This window comes from Zootoca vivipara, chromosome 13, assembly GCF_963506605.1.
Source record: "Zootoca vivipara chromosome 13, rZooViv1.1, whole genome shotgun sequence".
NCBI lineage: Eukaryota > Metazoa > Chordata > Lepidosauria > Squamata > Lacertidae > Zootoca > Zootoca vivipara.
The window spans coordinates 24,485,748-24,500,587 of NC_083288.1; the positions used below are offsets into that span (position 1 = coordinate 24,485,748).

Genomic DNA, 14,840 nt, shown 5'->3' on the forward strand with positions numbered 1-14,840 from the left:
AGTAGGAGCATCTAGCAACCTCCTGTTGTCAATCCCCCCCCCTAAATCTCCTTGCATCCTGATTGATGGCCCTTACACCAGGCCATGCTAAAGGGGAAAGTGATCCCAGTTACCTGATCCCCAGGCCACACATACGGTAGGGAATGAGTTGCATTTCCTACCCAATGGCTCATATACAAATCTGCCTTGCAAACAAGGCCTCTTATCTTTGCCACGGTCTGCTTTTTGATTTATACTAGAATGGTAGAGTTGGGAAGGGGCCACGAGGGTCATCCTGTCTGATCTTGATTTGGTTTGGTATTTGCATTTCACTTTTCCGACAACAAGGTTGAGCTCAAGGTGCTTTCCACGTGTTCCAAGGAGCTCAAGATGTTAAGTACAGGAAGGCTGCAACATATGCACATTTAACTTCAGCTTTACGCACTTGGCAAAATAAATGAATAAAAGAGGTTGGAAAGGAGGTGGGCATCTGGGGGGGGGGGAGAGAGAGAGAGACTTTGGCAATCAATCCCACCCACTGGAGTGGACAGGACATGGTGAGAACGACCCTGAAATGAATGCAATGCATTCTGTGGTATGTAAGGTGCACTGCAATTACAGCATACAGACAATTTCGTCTGGCTTCCCAATAGCTTACCAAGTTTTATTATTTTTTGCCACTTGTGCAACACTTGGTGTATGTTTCCATCAATGGTGCACAGCCAGAGTCTAAGCTTACATACCCTCCAATGAAAATAGGGACGTCCTCCCATTCTGTAATGATAATTTTACTATTTATACCCCACATCACTTACTGAGTTGCCCCAGCTACTCTGTGCAGCTTCCAACATATATATAAAAAAACTTTTTTAAAACTTCCCTATACAAGATTGCCTTCAGGCGGCTCAGGGGTTGGATAACTCCGTACCCTCCAACAATGCTACAAAGAAAATAGGGACACCCTAAGGTAAAGTGGGACATTCAGGGATCAAATCAGAAACCGGGACGGCATCTTTAAATCAGAAAAGTCCCTGGAAAATAGAGACTCTTGGAGGATCCGAGTTTAATGGTATTTTGAGAGGAGCTAGATGGGACCCAGGTGGTGCTGTGGGTTAAACCACAGAGCCTAGGGCTTGCTGATCAGAAGGTCGGCGGTTCGAATCTCTGCAATGGGGTGAGCTCCCGTTGCTCGGTCCCAGCTCCTGCCAACCTAGCAGTTCGAAAGCATGTCAAAGTGCAAGTAGATAAATAGGTACCGCTACAGCGGGAAGGTAAACGGCGTTTCCGTGCGCTGCTCTGGTTCGCCAGGAGCAGCTTTGTCATGCTGGCCACATGACCCGGAAGCTGTCTGCGGACAAACGCCAGCTCCCTCGGCCTATAGAGCGAGATGAGTGCCGCAACCCCAGAGTTGGACACGACTGGACCTAATGGTCAGGGGGCCCTTTACCTTTACCTTAAATGGCCATGCATATTCTCCTCCATTTGCAAGGCACACAACTGAACACTTCCTCCCCTGCCAATCTATGCTTTACAACTAGTTCTATGTCCATGGCAAGTTAAAAAAACAACAACAAAAAACTTAACTAGAGAGCCAGTTTGCCAACAGTGATTTTAGAAAAAGAAATGTTCTGAGCGGGATGTATGCATTATCAATTAAACATCTAGTATGTGTGGGCCCTCAAAAAGAAACCGCTATGACCCAGGAAGCCAGTTCCTGGAGAGCAGCTGACTCAGAGGGGTGGCCTGGCCTGGTTAGTTACTGCTGGGTGCAGGCTCCCAAGCCTCATCAAGAATAAAGTTTGAATTTGCATTAACACAGCTTGTGGAGAGTTCTTACAGGACACGACAACACATGGTGTCAGAGGTTTGGTGGACCGTGGCCTTCACACAGAGCAACACAACAAACCTGATAGCACAGCAGAGCTATGGACAAGATGGAAGGAGTTAATGGATCTGGTATTTGCAGGCCCAGAGGCAGGTAGGTGGTCTGCAGTCTGTACCCCCCACCCCAGTCAAGCTGCTTATTTTCTTATAGGTGTCAGGCCAAAGGGCAGGGATATCTATAGAGCATAGATTTCCAGCAGGCAGCTTACAGAAATTGAAGTTCAGACATTGGAGCCAACTCCTAGGGTCAAGGTCCCCTTGCTTCCCCCCACACAAAAAACTGAGGGGGGCAGAGACCCCAAAAGTTGATGGGAATTGCCATTCAAATAGTGTGAGTGTGTGTGTGGTCTTGTGATTGGAGGGATGCGGATGGCGCTGTGGTCTAAAGCACTGAGCCTCTTGGGCTTGGCGGTTCGAATCCCCGCTGCGGGGTGAGCTCCCGTTGCTCTGTCCCAGCTCCTGCCTACCTAGCAGAAAGCACACCAGTGCAAGTAGATAAATAGGTACCGCTTTGGTAAAGTGGTCCTTTACCTTGTGATTGATTATGCAGGGTGGGGCTTACCTGGGACCTGCATATTTTATTCAAGTTGGTACCCCTGTGTATCAACATTTTGCACAGTGTTTTTTTAAAAAATAGAAACACTGTGGGTTTTTGAAAAACACACAGAATTGTAGAACTGTAGAGTTGGGAAGGAACTAAAAGGTTATTGTCCACCCCCTGAAGGAATTACTGATGTCCATATGCTCTCCGTTTAGAAACCTCCAATGAAGGAGAATCCGCCACCTTCCAAGGTAGCCCGTTCCACTGTCTAACAGCTCTGTCAGAAAGTTATTCCTGGCGTTTATTCAGGCACTCATTTCATGTAATTTGAATCTGTTGGTTTGGGTCCTACCCTCTGCAGCAGCGGAAAACAAGCTTGTGCCATCTTCCGTGCAACAGGTATTTGAAGAAAGCTGTCATATGCCTTTCAGTCTCCTCTCTCCCAGGCTACACATACCCAGCTCCCTCAACCGTTCCTCATAAGGCTTGGTTTCCACCTTGGTCACCCTCCTCTGCACACGTTCCAGCTTGTCAAAAGCCTTCTTAAACTGTGGTGCCCAGAACTGGACACAGGACTCCAGGGACACCACACGAGATCCCTTAGTATGGTGTCTCTTTTTATGTCACTGAAAATGTAGCACATTTAAAGCCCATTAAATAATCCAAGGTTGCCAACTGACTCTCATGTCAGCCCCGTAGCTGTGCTTTTTAGCGGATGGATCAGTCGCACTTAGGAGATGATATTCTGCCTTTCTACGCTGTGGAAGTGTCACTTGCCAGTGGCTGCCTGTCAAGCTTCTGGCTGCTCGTAAAGGCAGAAGAGCTGGCCAGGTGGATTAGGCCAGGGCACTTTTTGCAGAACCTGTCTTGCAGCCATGCACGTTCTTAGAACACCAGCCAATGGTTGCTTCCAGACAGGAACCTTCTGGCACTAACCAGTCTCTTATTTCCCACTATTTGCTGAATGCTGCAATCGCAGCGCACCTTGCACAGCATAGAATGAGTTGCATCCTTTCAGTGCCTTCTCCACACCAAACATCTCACCACCATGTCCTGTCCACTCCAGTGGGTACAGAGTCAGGCTTCGCCTTGATTACCTCTCCTCTCTTCCCACACCCCCTCCGAAGTTTGTTTGTTTGTTTTACTTTCTGGGCATATACAGGCAACTCCTAGGACAGGAACCGCCAAACTGCGGCCCTCCAGATGTTTTGGCCTACAACTCCCATGATCCCTAGCTAACAGGACCAGTGGTCAGGGATGATGGGAATTGTAGTTCAAAACATCTGGAGGGCGGAAGTTTGGGGCTGCCTGTCCTAGGGGCTAAGGGTTCTTCAGCCCCCCCCCCACCTAAAATATTTAAGGGGGCCAGGCCCCACAAAGGAGATCATCAGGGGGTTTGGGCTGGGTGTTCATCAGTATGCGGATGATACCCAGCTCTACCTCTCTTTCAAATCAGAACCAGTGAAGGCAGTGAAGGTCCTGTGTGAGTGCCTGGAGGCGGTCGGAGGATGGATGGTGGCTAACAGATTGAGGTTGAATCCTGACAAGACAGAAGTACTGTTTTTGGGGGACAGGAGGTGGGACAGGTATGGAGGAATCCCTGGTCCTGAATGGGGTAACTGTGCCCCTGAAGGACCAGGTGCGCAGTCTGGGAGTCATTTTGGACTCACAGCTGTCCATGGAGGTGCAGGTCAATTCTGTGTCCAGGGCAGCTGTCTATCAGCTCCATCTGGTACGCAGACTGAGACCCTACCTGCCTGCAGACTGTCTCGCCAGAGTGGTGCATGCTCTAGTTATCTCCCGCTTGGACTACTGCAATGCGCTCTACGTGGGGCTACCTTTGAAGGTGACTCGGAAACTACAACTAATCCAGAATGCGGCAGCTAGACTGGTGACTGGGAGCGGCCGCCGAGACCACATAACACCGGTCTTGAAAGATCTACATTGGCTCCCATTACGTTTCCGAGCACAATTCAAAGTGTTGGTGCTGACCTTTAAAGCCCTAAATGGCTTTGGTCCAGTATACCTGAAGGAGCGTCTCCACCTCCATCATTCTGCCTGGACACTGAGCTCCAGCACCAAGGGCCTTCTGGCGGTTCCCTCGTTGCGAGAAGCCAAGTTGCAGGGAACTAGGCAGAGGGCCTTCTTGGCGGTGGCGCCTGCCCTGTGGAACATCCTCCCAACAGATGTCAAAGAGGGAAACAACTACGTACCAGACTTTTAGAAGACATCTCAAGGCAGCCCTGTTCAGGGAGGCTTTTAATGTTTAATAGATTACTGTGTTTTATTTTTCTGTTGGAAGCCGCCCAGAGTGGCTGGGGAAACCCAGCCAGATGGGTGGGGTATAAATAATAAATTATTATTATTATAAATGGTGTGCATGCACCACACCATGTGATCGATTATGAAGGATGGGGCTTTCTTGCCCCCCCCCAATATTTTATTCAAGTTGGCACCCCTGTATGTAGGTGTGGGTACACCTTTCTGTACCAGTATGTGCACTGGTGTTGTTGTTTTTTACAACATGATTGCACAATAGTGAAACATTTAGATATCACTCACATGACTTCTAACACCATTCTTTGTGCATCTCGAAGCTTTGTGCATTGCTTCGAAAAAACCAAATTTCTTCACTGAAATTTCTTTCCTCCCAGTCTCAAAAGAAAAAAAAAATCATTCCTCACTTTATCTCCAAGATCGACCTTCCATTCTTTCTCTCTTTAAGGATGTGGCTCTATGCGGCTGAAATAGGTGGTCCTGATTGACACTAGCAGCACACCAAGACATTCCAGGTCAGAGGCAATGAACAGTCATGGCTGAATACTATTTACATGCCCTTGACGCGTGTTGTGTGTAACTTCTTGGCACAGCCTATGCTCGAGAAAGGTTTTGTATTGGCATGTTTGCATATCGGATCAGTGCACTGAAACAGTTGTTACTGGGGCAATTAGATGTGAAGGACTTATGCTAACACTGAAGTAGAGATTATTTGTGTGGAAATAAAAAAACCACTGGGATTTTCTTTAAAAAACAAAACCCACATAGAATCATAGAACTGCAGAGTTGGAAAGGGTCTCAAGAGCTGTCTAGTCCAACCTGCGTCTCCCAGGCTGCAGCTTCAGTTACCCCTTATATACTTTAGGCTGCAATTCTCTGTACATGCAAATTACCTGGGAACCCCTTCCCACTGAATTTAAGTATGTCTGAATTAGATGTGTACAAGATTGCTTTGCACACCTCCCCTTTTGTAGCTGAAAGGAAAAGGAAGCTGAAATCTACACAGGCGCATCTGATCTCCATTAGGAGATCTTTAGGAAACAACTTCAAATAAAGTGACAAAACACCTTCTTGTTCAGTACTGGAGGGGGTAGGTGGATCGGGAGGCTGGAAAAGCCTCCTGTTAGATATTGTGGGGTTCAGTTGCTCTTTGTACCCACAGTGTCGCTGTAAGCATCAAAATGTCAGCGTTTGCCCCCCCCCATATATTTTTAATAATTTTCATTAGTAAGTAATGAACACACTACCTAAAAATGAACAGTGGAAAAACTAAACAAGAGAGGTGCAAGCCATTGCTTAAACAGCCATGCCTTGCTGTAGTCAAAGAATCATAGAATTGTAGAGACCCTGAGGATCATCTAGGACAGTGGTTCCCAACAGGTGGTCCGGGGACCCCCAGGGGTCCGCGAGCTATGCCAGAGGGGTCCGCAAGATGCTATTAGAATAAAAAATATATTAAATATATTTCGTATGATAACAGATTTTTTGTTTTGGCCGCTTCCTGCATGAGCAGAGTCTAGCGCAAAACTAGAATTAGATAGAGGCAGTAGTTCTGCTGTATGCCGTTAGGTGGCGCTTTACAAACACTACTGTTTTGCAAAGAGGCAGCGCACGCATTCTACTAACGCTCACCTCCCCAAGATGCTTTGCGCGTGTCGGCTTCATTTGTACGCTACTGCGCAGGTACCCTGTCTTCTCCATTCCCCTCCCTCCTCCCTGGCGCGCGCTGCCTCTTTGCAAAACAGTAGTGTTTGTAAACAAAGCGTTGTTTTTCGCGGAAGCTACAGTTCGCGTAGTTAACAATGGACCGTTGGTTAAAAAGTGGTTCATCTCATTAAGAACTGAAAATTAAAACTAACTGTATACTGATGGAGTACTCTGTTGTAACTGTAAAAAACATATAAATATAAAATATAAAAAGACTCTTAATTTGGCTCTCACTTTTTAATTTTAGGATCAAGAATTAATGGGGGTCCTTGTCACAATAGCGGCTCAATGAGGGGTCCTCGAGAAAATTTTGTTGGGAACCCCTGATCTAGGAGAACCACAAGCAATGGAAGAATCTTTTGCCCAACATGGGGTTCGAACGCATGACCCTGAGATTAAAGAGTCTCATGTTCTAATGACCGAGCTAAATGCAGACAGGCTGTATTAATATTTGTTTTTCTTTCCCCATCCCAAGTTTGACCAGCATCACGTCTGAAATGCGTACAATCCAGCAAGTTAAAACGAAGGGGGGGGGACGGACCACTGCCACATGTTGCCAACAACCCATTTGCCATATCTGAAGGGCTCCCGTTTGCAAAAGTACAAGCTCCTGCCTGAATTGCTCTGGTTCTCCCATGTGCCAAAACCTATGCCGAGAGAGCTTTGGAGATAAACAAAAGGAACTTGAAATACCAGTTATTTTCAGCCCCATTCTATCCCCCAACTATTCACGCATAGGAAAAGGACTACCACCCACGAACCATGCAGCACTAACAGTAGAACATACGAAATGCGCGTTCAAATCTTTCGCCACAGCGCAGATGATCTCCCCACCACCATCACTACCCGCACATGGGAGCACACTTCCCTTGCCACAGAAGACAATGCGAAAGGTAAACTGCAGCCCTTGGAAACTCGACCTGCAACAGTTTTTTGTTTGTTTGTTTGTTTGTCCACTTGTCGTTTTGAACATGCGCGCAGGTTATTTTTGTGTTACAAGTTGGCAGCCAAGAAGCATATTGTGAGCCTGACATGCAGCACGAAGCTCTCTTAAGGGTCCCAAGAGAGTGTGTGAAGTTGTTAAATCTAGCATTGGTCAAGGGTGCAGCGATTGTTGATGTGGTGTCAGTTTCCTTCCAGGTACTGGCCAATAGCTATGGCTGTGCCCGTTTTCAGAGCTGGCAACTTGAAGACTGCCAACGCAAGCCGTTACCCACAAAGGTAAGGTACCCCTAAACAAATCCACCCTTCCCCACATACAAACCATAGTACAGCATTTCCTCTGCGCCACAACTGGTGTGGCCAGTAGACCTGCCTGCCAGGCTTGTGTGCCTGAGAGCCTGATGCCCCCCCCCCTACTTACCTGTGGACTGAATGCTCTCTTGGATCGCTTCCACTTCAGCCAGCTCCATGCAGACCCCTTGGCCGTGCATGAGTGTGTGCAGAGGCTTCTCCACTCCCTGCGGCGGGTAGCATCGCAGCCCAGAGCCGCAGCGCGGCGTGTAGACCCCGCAGGGCATTCCTTTGGCCAAGGCGCAAGTGGCGCAGCACCCGCAGCCAGGCTCCTGCACCAGCTCCTCGCACCCGGTGGGCGCCCTGCAGCGCGCCAGCTTCTCCTCGGAGCATGGCGGGCACTGGATGGCGTCGAGGCTCACCGAAAAGCCCACCTGTACCAGGAGCAGCAGAGTGATGGGCGCAGTCCCCGAGTGCATGGCAGGCAGGCAGGCAGGCAGGTGTTACAGGGCAGCAAGGGGCCAACAGGCAAGGCGATTGCAAAAATACAAATAATAACTGTGTTGCTGGCAGAGCAGAGAATCTGATCTCCAGTAGAAAGGGGGACTCTGTACTGAAGGGGGGAGAAGCTCTTTCTTTGGACTTTATACCACTCTCTGGCCACACCTCCCTGTTGGAGGGAGAGGCAAAGGAGAACAGCAGCAGCAGCAGCAGCAGCAACCAAGGCAGCTTGCCCCACAGCTGAGAAAAGACCTCATTTGCCCTGAGGAAGGAAGCACAAAGAGCTTGCAGCTGCTGCAAAGACGGAAACCTGTGCCGGGACTGGAAAATAGCAGCAGCCCTCCAGCCATGCTTCTCCTATTACTTTGGTGAGTTACGAGTGCGCTTTGCCAGTGCCTGTTTTGGTTTCTCTGTGAAAGGGAGGGTGGGGAGGCTGCGCTGGGGGTGGGGGGAGAGAGAGAGAAAGAATAATGCCACAATTATATTATGCATGCCTTGTCTGAGGTTGTGGCCACACAGGCGTTGCATTAATTAGGCTCAAAACATGAGAATGGTCATGCTGGGTCCGGTGTTGCGGTTAGGTAATTTTAGATTTTGGATTTTAATAGGACTCTGGGAAGAGGAAGGGGGCTGTAAAAAAAAATTCTGTTTTGCTTATTTAAAAATGTGGTGGGCCACTTCTGGTGGGCTTGTTGGGGAACCTCCCGATCATTCTGCTGAGTGGGGCCTTCAGTGCCTGCCCTAAAGTCCTGTCCCGATGGCACCGCTGCCTGGGTGATATGATGGATCCATCTAGCCTCTTAAGAGTAGCCAGCTCACAAGCAGGCTCTAAAAGGGACGGCCAGCTCCTGTTGTTTATTCCAATCATCCAGGAATCGGAGGTATACTGCGCTTGGCTGTGGAAGTTCCATTCTTAGCAGCTATGGTGTCTAGTGGTTGATATATGCTAGTGGCCATTGCCAGATATTTCAGAAAATGGACGATTCCTGTTTTTGCAGGTTACCTGGACAAGAGAAAAGGGGACTTCGCAAATAACGTATCCATTGGTTTTCCTTGCTTCCACATGAGGCGCATGCAGGTGGGGACTTTGTGCATCTCCTGCATTCTAGCAGAAAACGGAGAACCAGATGGGCCGATCTACTACACGTGTGCTTTGCTTCCTTTGCGAGAATGTCTGAAGCCGCTCCAAGACAATCATGTATTCATAAAGAAGCAGTTCTTTATTATATATTTGTAAGGGCCTTTACTGGTCCTTCAGCATAAGGTCCCAGAGTGGGTTACAACAATGCAATGCACAGTTCAAAGAAAACAAACAAAAGCCTTCCCGCTGGAACAGGAGAGTAGAAATTCGGCAAAAGAGGTGGGTCCCATGGAGCAAGTACAGTGGTACCTTGGTTTACAAACTTAATCCATTCCGGAAGTCCGTTCTTAAACCAAAGCGTTCTTAAACCAAGGTGTGTTTTCCCATAACAGCGGGGGACTCAATTTACAAATGGAACACACTCAACAGGAAGCGGAACATGCTCTGCTCCCAAGGCAAAGTTCACAAACCAAAACACCTACTTCCGGGTTTGCAGCATTCTTAAGCTGTTCTTAAACCAAGGTACCACTGTACCTTAAGTGTCGAAGATCTGGGTAAAGAGACACGTCTTCAGCATAGAGCAAAAGCTATACAACAAAGACACTAGATGCATCTCTGTGGGGAGGGGGGTGCAACATTTAGGGGCTGCCACAGAGGAAGCCACAATTCCCTTCGCTTCTGAGGGTTCGCCTCTGCTGAACTTAACCCCCAAGAAGGTCAGTAGGGATGGAGTTGGAGGTTCTTGGGGGCCAGTAAATCACTGAAGGCCATATTTCCCAAACTTGGGTCTCCAGCTGTTTTGGGACTCCAGTTCCCATAAGCCCTGACCGCTGTTCTTGCTAGCTAGGGATGATGGGAGTTGTAGTCTAAAAGCAACTGGAGAGCCAAATTTGGGAAACACTGCTTTAAACACTAAAGCAGGCCCGGCTCGTCGTAGACCCCCGGTGGCGCAGTGCACCATGGCGCGGGGCTGGTAAGCTGGGCGCCGGCCTGGGAAGGGGGGAAACCAATTGCGCCCTGCGATGGCGGGGCGGGCGGCGGAGCGATCTCCGCCCCTCAGCACCAGGGCGCGCGATCTGCTCAAGACGGCCCTGCACTAAAGCGAGCACCATTTCCTTGTGTTTGTCCACTGGATAATTCCAGAGAGAGGATAGTCACTCTTTCCACCTTTTCCCTCATTGTGCAAACTTGTGGGGTGGTTGTGTACCTCCCATTTAGGGCAAACACATACATTTCCAAGCCACTGTAGCCGAGGGATAGGGGCCTGTGGCTGCCCAGATGTTGCTGGACTCCAGCTCCCATCAGCCACAGCCACCAAAGCCAATGGTCGGGGCTGATGGGAGTTGGAGTCCAATAATGTCTGGAAGGTTACCCACCCCTGCTACAACCTGATGGGGTTTTCCCCCAGCTTGGGACAAGAATAAAGAAAGGTGAGAAGTAGTAATGGAGCAACTGTGGGATGGCTCAGCTGGTAGGAGGTGAGACTCTTAATCTCAGGCTTGTGGGTTTGAGCCCCATGCTGGGTGAAAGGTTCCTCCATTGGAGGGATCTGGAGTAGACGTGACCCCTTCCAGCTCTATGATTCTATTAATTCTTTTCAAGTCCACTGTTTGCCTACTCTGAATTGCACCACCTTGGGGGGGGGGGTGTCTTCAGACATGTTTGTGTGATTTGAACTTTAGATGATATATAGATAAGCTAAAATAAAAATCTCTCATAATGACGATACTTCATTTAAAAATTAAAAAAACCATAGTTCCCTGGGGGCTCAAACTTGACTCGGAGTTATGTCTCTGAGCTAAGTGACCTTAGTGACCATTTCAGATGTATAAAAACTGGTGGTGATCAAGGAGAGGCATGCTGCTCAAAACTCAAACGTGGGCTGTTCTGTGTTGCTACTTCACTTGCTCTAGCTTTGAAAATAAATTCCAGGACAAAAACCTGGTGAGACCTGATTTTATAGACCACCGTAGGTTTCTACAGGTGTATGTGAGCTTCTGACTTCAGCAGAACTCTTCTGTCCAACACAGAGTTCTTTGTTCCCTTTCATATGTTTCATGAACAATAGCAGTGTGTTTTTACACCCAGCAACACATGCCAAGCCTACCTGCTTAACACATGACTTCTTGCCTCTGTAGTCAAATTAGGCACTCTCATAGTGGGTCCGTTCTCAGAATTTCTCTTGTTAGAATAAGTGCAGCTGACTGACACTTTCCTAAGTTCTTTGTTCCACTGTTATTTCTTCGAGTTGTCTACTGTCATTTCTGAAAAACTAATAAGCACTTAAATAAAAAATAAAAAATCCAAGCTTGCATACGCCTTTCATAACTTTAATTGATCCAACTAGGAAATGATATCGTGCCTACTTTTATCAAGGGTATGTAACAGGTTGAAAACACATAATCATGTGAAACAGTCTGATCTCGTGCCTATTTACTCAGAATATATTCAAAGGAGTTTACTCTCTGATCAAGCATACGTAAGATTGGCACTGGCAAAGTTTCCTTCCTTCCTTCCTTCCTTCCTTCCTTCCTTCCTTCCTTCCTTCCTTCCTTCCTTCCTTCCTTCCTTCCTTCCACCCTGTTTTGTTAAACCAGACATTTAAAACAGTTGAATCACAGAGTGAGAACCTGGAATTCAAATGTTTCAAAGCTGAAGTGCAGCTATTGACAGTGTCTTCATACATAAGGCTTAAAGTGGCTTTTCCTTTGTGAACTAAATGTATATCCTGCATTGTCCAAAATGCACATTTGCATCACAAATGACTCTACCTTCTTTAGGAGCAAAAGATGCATAATGTCAACTTCAGCCTCATATAAAAAGAGCCTGTGATCATCACCTTGCCTGCCTTTGCTGCTAATTAAGAGTTGGAATATGGAAGAAACCAGCGAGAGTTATTTAGGCTGTGTGCGCCTTACCGTATCCTCTGGGTCCAGTGAGTTCCCGCAGCTGGCATTTGAACATGGCGTTACCTACAACCCTGTAGTTTCTTGAGAAATTCTGCTATCTGGTGCATTTCCCCTCAAACCAGCTTCAACCCGAAAGCAAAACTTAAGCCACACTCACTTTGCAATTGAGCTTTTCCATCCTGCTTTTTCTTAAAAGACTGTTTAGGCTTTTTTTGTGGAGGGGGAGAGATTAAAGTCACTTTAAAGTAACTTCTTTCTCATCCGCCAAGTTTACATTCCCCCCCCCTCAGTTTAATAACTTGTTCCAACCCTCCTTATGACCTTCCATTAATACAAAATATTCTCCAGTGATTTCCCTTTCTTCTTTGCTTGATCAAGCCAAATCTGATACGGTACCTCAAGCCAGCAATCGATCCAACTGGCAGGCACAACGGGGAAGACAACTCATGCCTGGTATCTATGTGATAACCTGCTTTTCATGTATCATATATTATTTACACACTGCCAGCCTTCAAGTCTTCGTGAATGGCGCCCTCATGAGGTTTTAAAGATTACTCCTTATTTTGGGTACAGATGTGAGCAGGCCCCACTAGCTCAGCAATCTCCAGATGTGCCCGCAATTAATCAGGGTGTCCCTGATTAATTCAGAGCCTCCAAGTTTCCCTGTTTTCCAGGGATAGAGTCCCAGATTTACAGAAGCCATCCTGGTTTTGGATTTGATCCTGGAATGTCCTGGTTTTCCTTAGGGTGTCCCTATTTTCAGCAGAGAAATGTTGGAGGGTATCGGGTTAAGCGACCACCAAGCCAAGGAAATAAGTAACTATGCAACCTTTAGAAGGCAGCCCTGTATAGAGAAGGTTTTTTAAATGTTTAATGTTTTATTATGTTTTTATATGTGTTGGTAGCTACCCAGAGTGGCTGGGGCAACCCAGTCAGGTGGGCGGGGTATAAATAATAAGATGTTGGAGGGTATGTTCATTTCCCCATTTTTTCCTTCAAGTTGAAGAGTTATGCAGTCCAAAAGCTTAAGAGTCATAAAGCATCTCAGTCCAGTAAGCAATTCATATTTCAGAGTAACAATAATATAATGCTAATTTATTATTTATACCCCGCCCCATCTGGCTGGGTTTCCCCAGCCACTCTGTGTTACTTAAAAGGTTTCCATTCAGTTATTCCTAATGTAACGAAATGTAAGAGTCGCTGTGTTGTAGTGGTTAGTGGGTTACACTTGGACTTGGGAGACCAGAGCTCAAATTCCCACTTGTCCATGAAGCTCAATGGGTGACCTTGGGCCAGTCACTCACTCTCAGCCTAGCCTACCTCACTGAGTTGTTGTGAAGATAAAATGGGGAGGGGGGGAGAACTATGTACTGTATGTCTACTTGAGATACATAGATAGAACCATATAGGACGACAAAAAGACTTCCAGTGCCTCTTGCACTGTGGCCAAAATGCATCCCTCAGAATTAGAGAGAAATTATATACAGTGGTACCTCAGTCTAAGTACACAATTGGTTCCGGAAGTCTGTACTTAACCTGAAGCGAACTTTCCCATCGAAAGTAATGGAAAGTGGATTAATTCATTCCAGACGGTCCACGGAGTACTCAACCTGAAGCGTACTTAACCCGAAGTTATGAGTGTAATTGGTTCTGGAAGTCAATACTTAACCTGAAGCAAACTTTCCCACTGAAAGTAATGGAAAGTGGATTAATCTGTTCCAGACGGTCCGCGGAGTACTTAACCTGAAGCGTACTTAACCTGAAGCGAACTTTCCCATTGAAAGTAATGGAAAGTGGATTAATCCGTTCCAGACGGGTCCGCGGAGTACTTAAACTGAAAGTACTCAAACCGAAGTGTACTTAAACCGAGGTATGACTGTATTGCAATAGCCTAACACTTAGAAATGTGTTAGAGAAAAATTAACAAAAGTCTCTTTTGGCAGGCCAAGAATGCAGCAGGTGGAGTGCAAGCTTCAGAAACGGCATCCAAATGAAAAGAAAGCCAGCTGGGCTGGGCTAACATCTGTGCACCAGAGGCATGGTGGTTTTGAATTCTGCAACCAGATAGGAAGCGACGCTAAAAAAGAGTCCCAGATAATTGTTTTCATCTAGAGATTCCCAGAGCTGAGTCAAGCAAGCACTTTGAGCAAGCGCAGAAGATTATAAAATGACCAGATGCAACAAGATGCTGTAAAGGGACCACTCCCTCCCACAAGGGAGTGTTAATATCATTTTCAGTCCAGTTGGCCAGACCTTCTCTGGCTACTTTAACCAGCCAGAATGGGGAATGGTCAAGTGCACACAGGTGGTCAGCTGTATACTTCTAAAGAATTCTGACCACATCTGCAGGCCTCACAAATGGAGAAAAATAATATCCACAGACGTTGGACAAGCAGATGTGAATGATGTCTCCACTGGTGTTCCATTCAGTGTAAAATCAAGGCAGGGTCGGGTGCAAGCAATTTTATTTGGAAAGAGTCTCACAGCGGGAAGAAGAGGACTTCTTCAGGAGGCCAGAAGGTAACAAACGGAAATCGCTGCAAGTGCAATGGGGGCAGAAAAACAGTTATCTCCACAAATTAGGGCCTAAAATGTGCTTTAGTCTGTGTTTAATCAGATTTAGTTCGAGGTTTTCTCTGCCATCTCTCCAGCAGCGTTTGCTGCTGTTTCACTTAGGTAAGCGTGCTTTGGAAATCTGTGAAGCGTTGTGTTTATTCTAAGTGGTGAT

General features: G+C 47.0%; 2 protein-coding genes across 4 annotated transcripts in view; one reads left to right on the forward strand and one right to left on the reverse strand.

The window, feature by feature from the left end:
* Positions 1–8,234, reverse strand: part of IGFBP4 (insulin like growth factor binding protein 4) — a 41,521-nt gene extending 33,287 nt beyond the window's left edge. The window contains exon 1 of the mRNA XM_035135458.2: positions 7,752–8,234. Coding sequence (XP_034991349.1) covers positions 7,752–8,100 — 349 coding nt within the window. The 5' untranslated portion in view covers positions 8,101–8,234. The remainder of the gene's footprint in view (positions 1–7,751) is intronic.
* A 99-nt stretch (positions 8,235–8,333) lies between these two features.
* Positions 8,334–14,840, forward strand: part of LOC118094852 (collagen alpha-1(XV) chain) — a 49,866-nt gene continuing 43,359 nt past the window's right edge. Inside the window, exons 1-3 of one of the 3 annotated variants that reach the window (XM_060281486.1) lie at positions 8,334–8,490; positions 9,121–9,200; positions 14,056–14,632. The gene's annotated coding sequence lies outside the window, so the exon portion shown is untranslated. Of the gene's footprint in view, positions 8,491–8,582; positions 9,201–13,827; positions 14,633–14,840 lie in introns of those variants that run through there. The other 2 variants (XM_060281487.1, XM_060281488.1) reach the window with 2 other exon arrangements.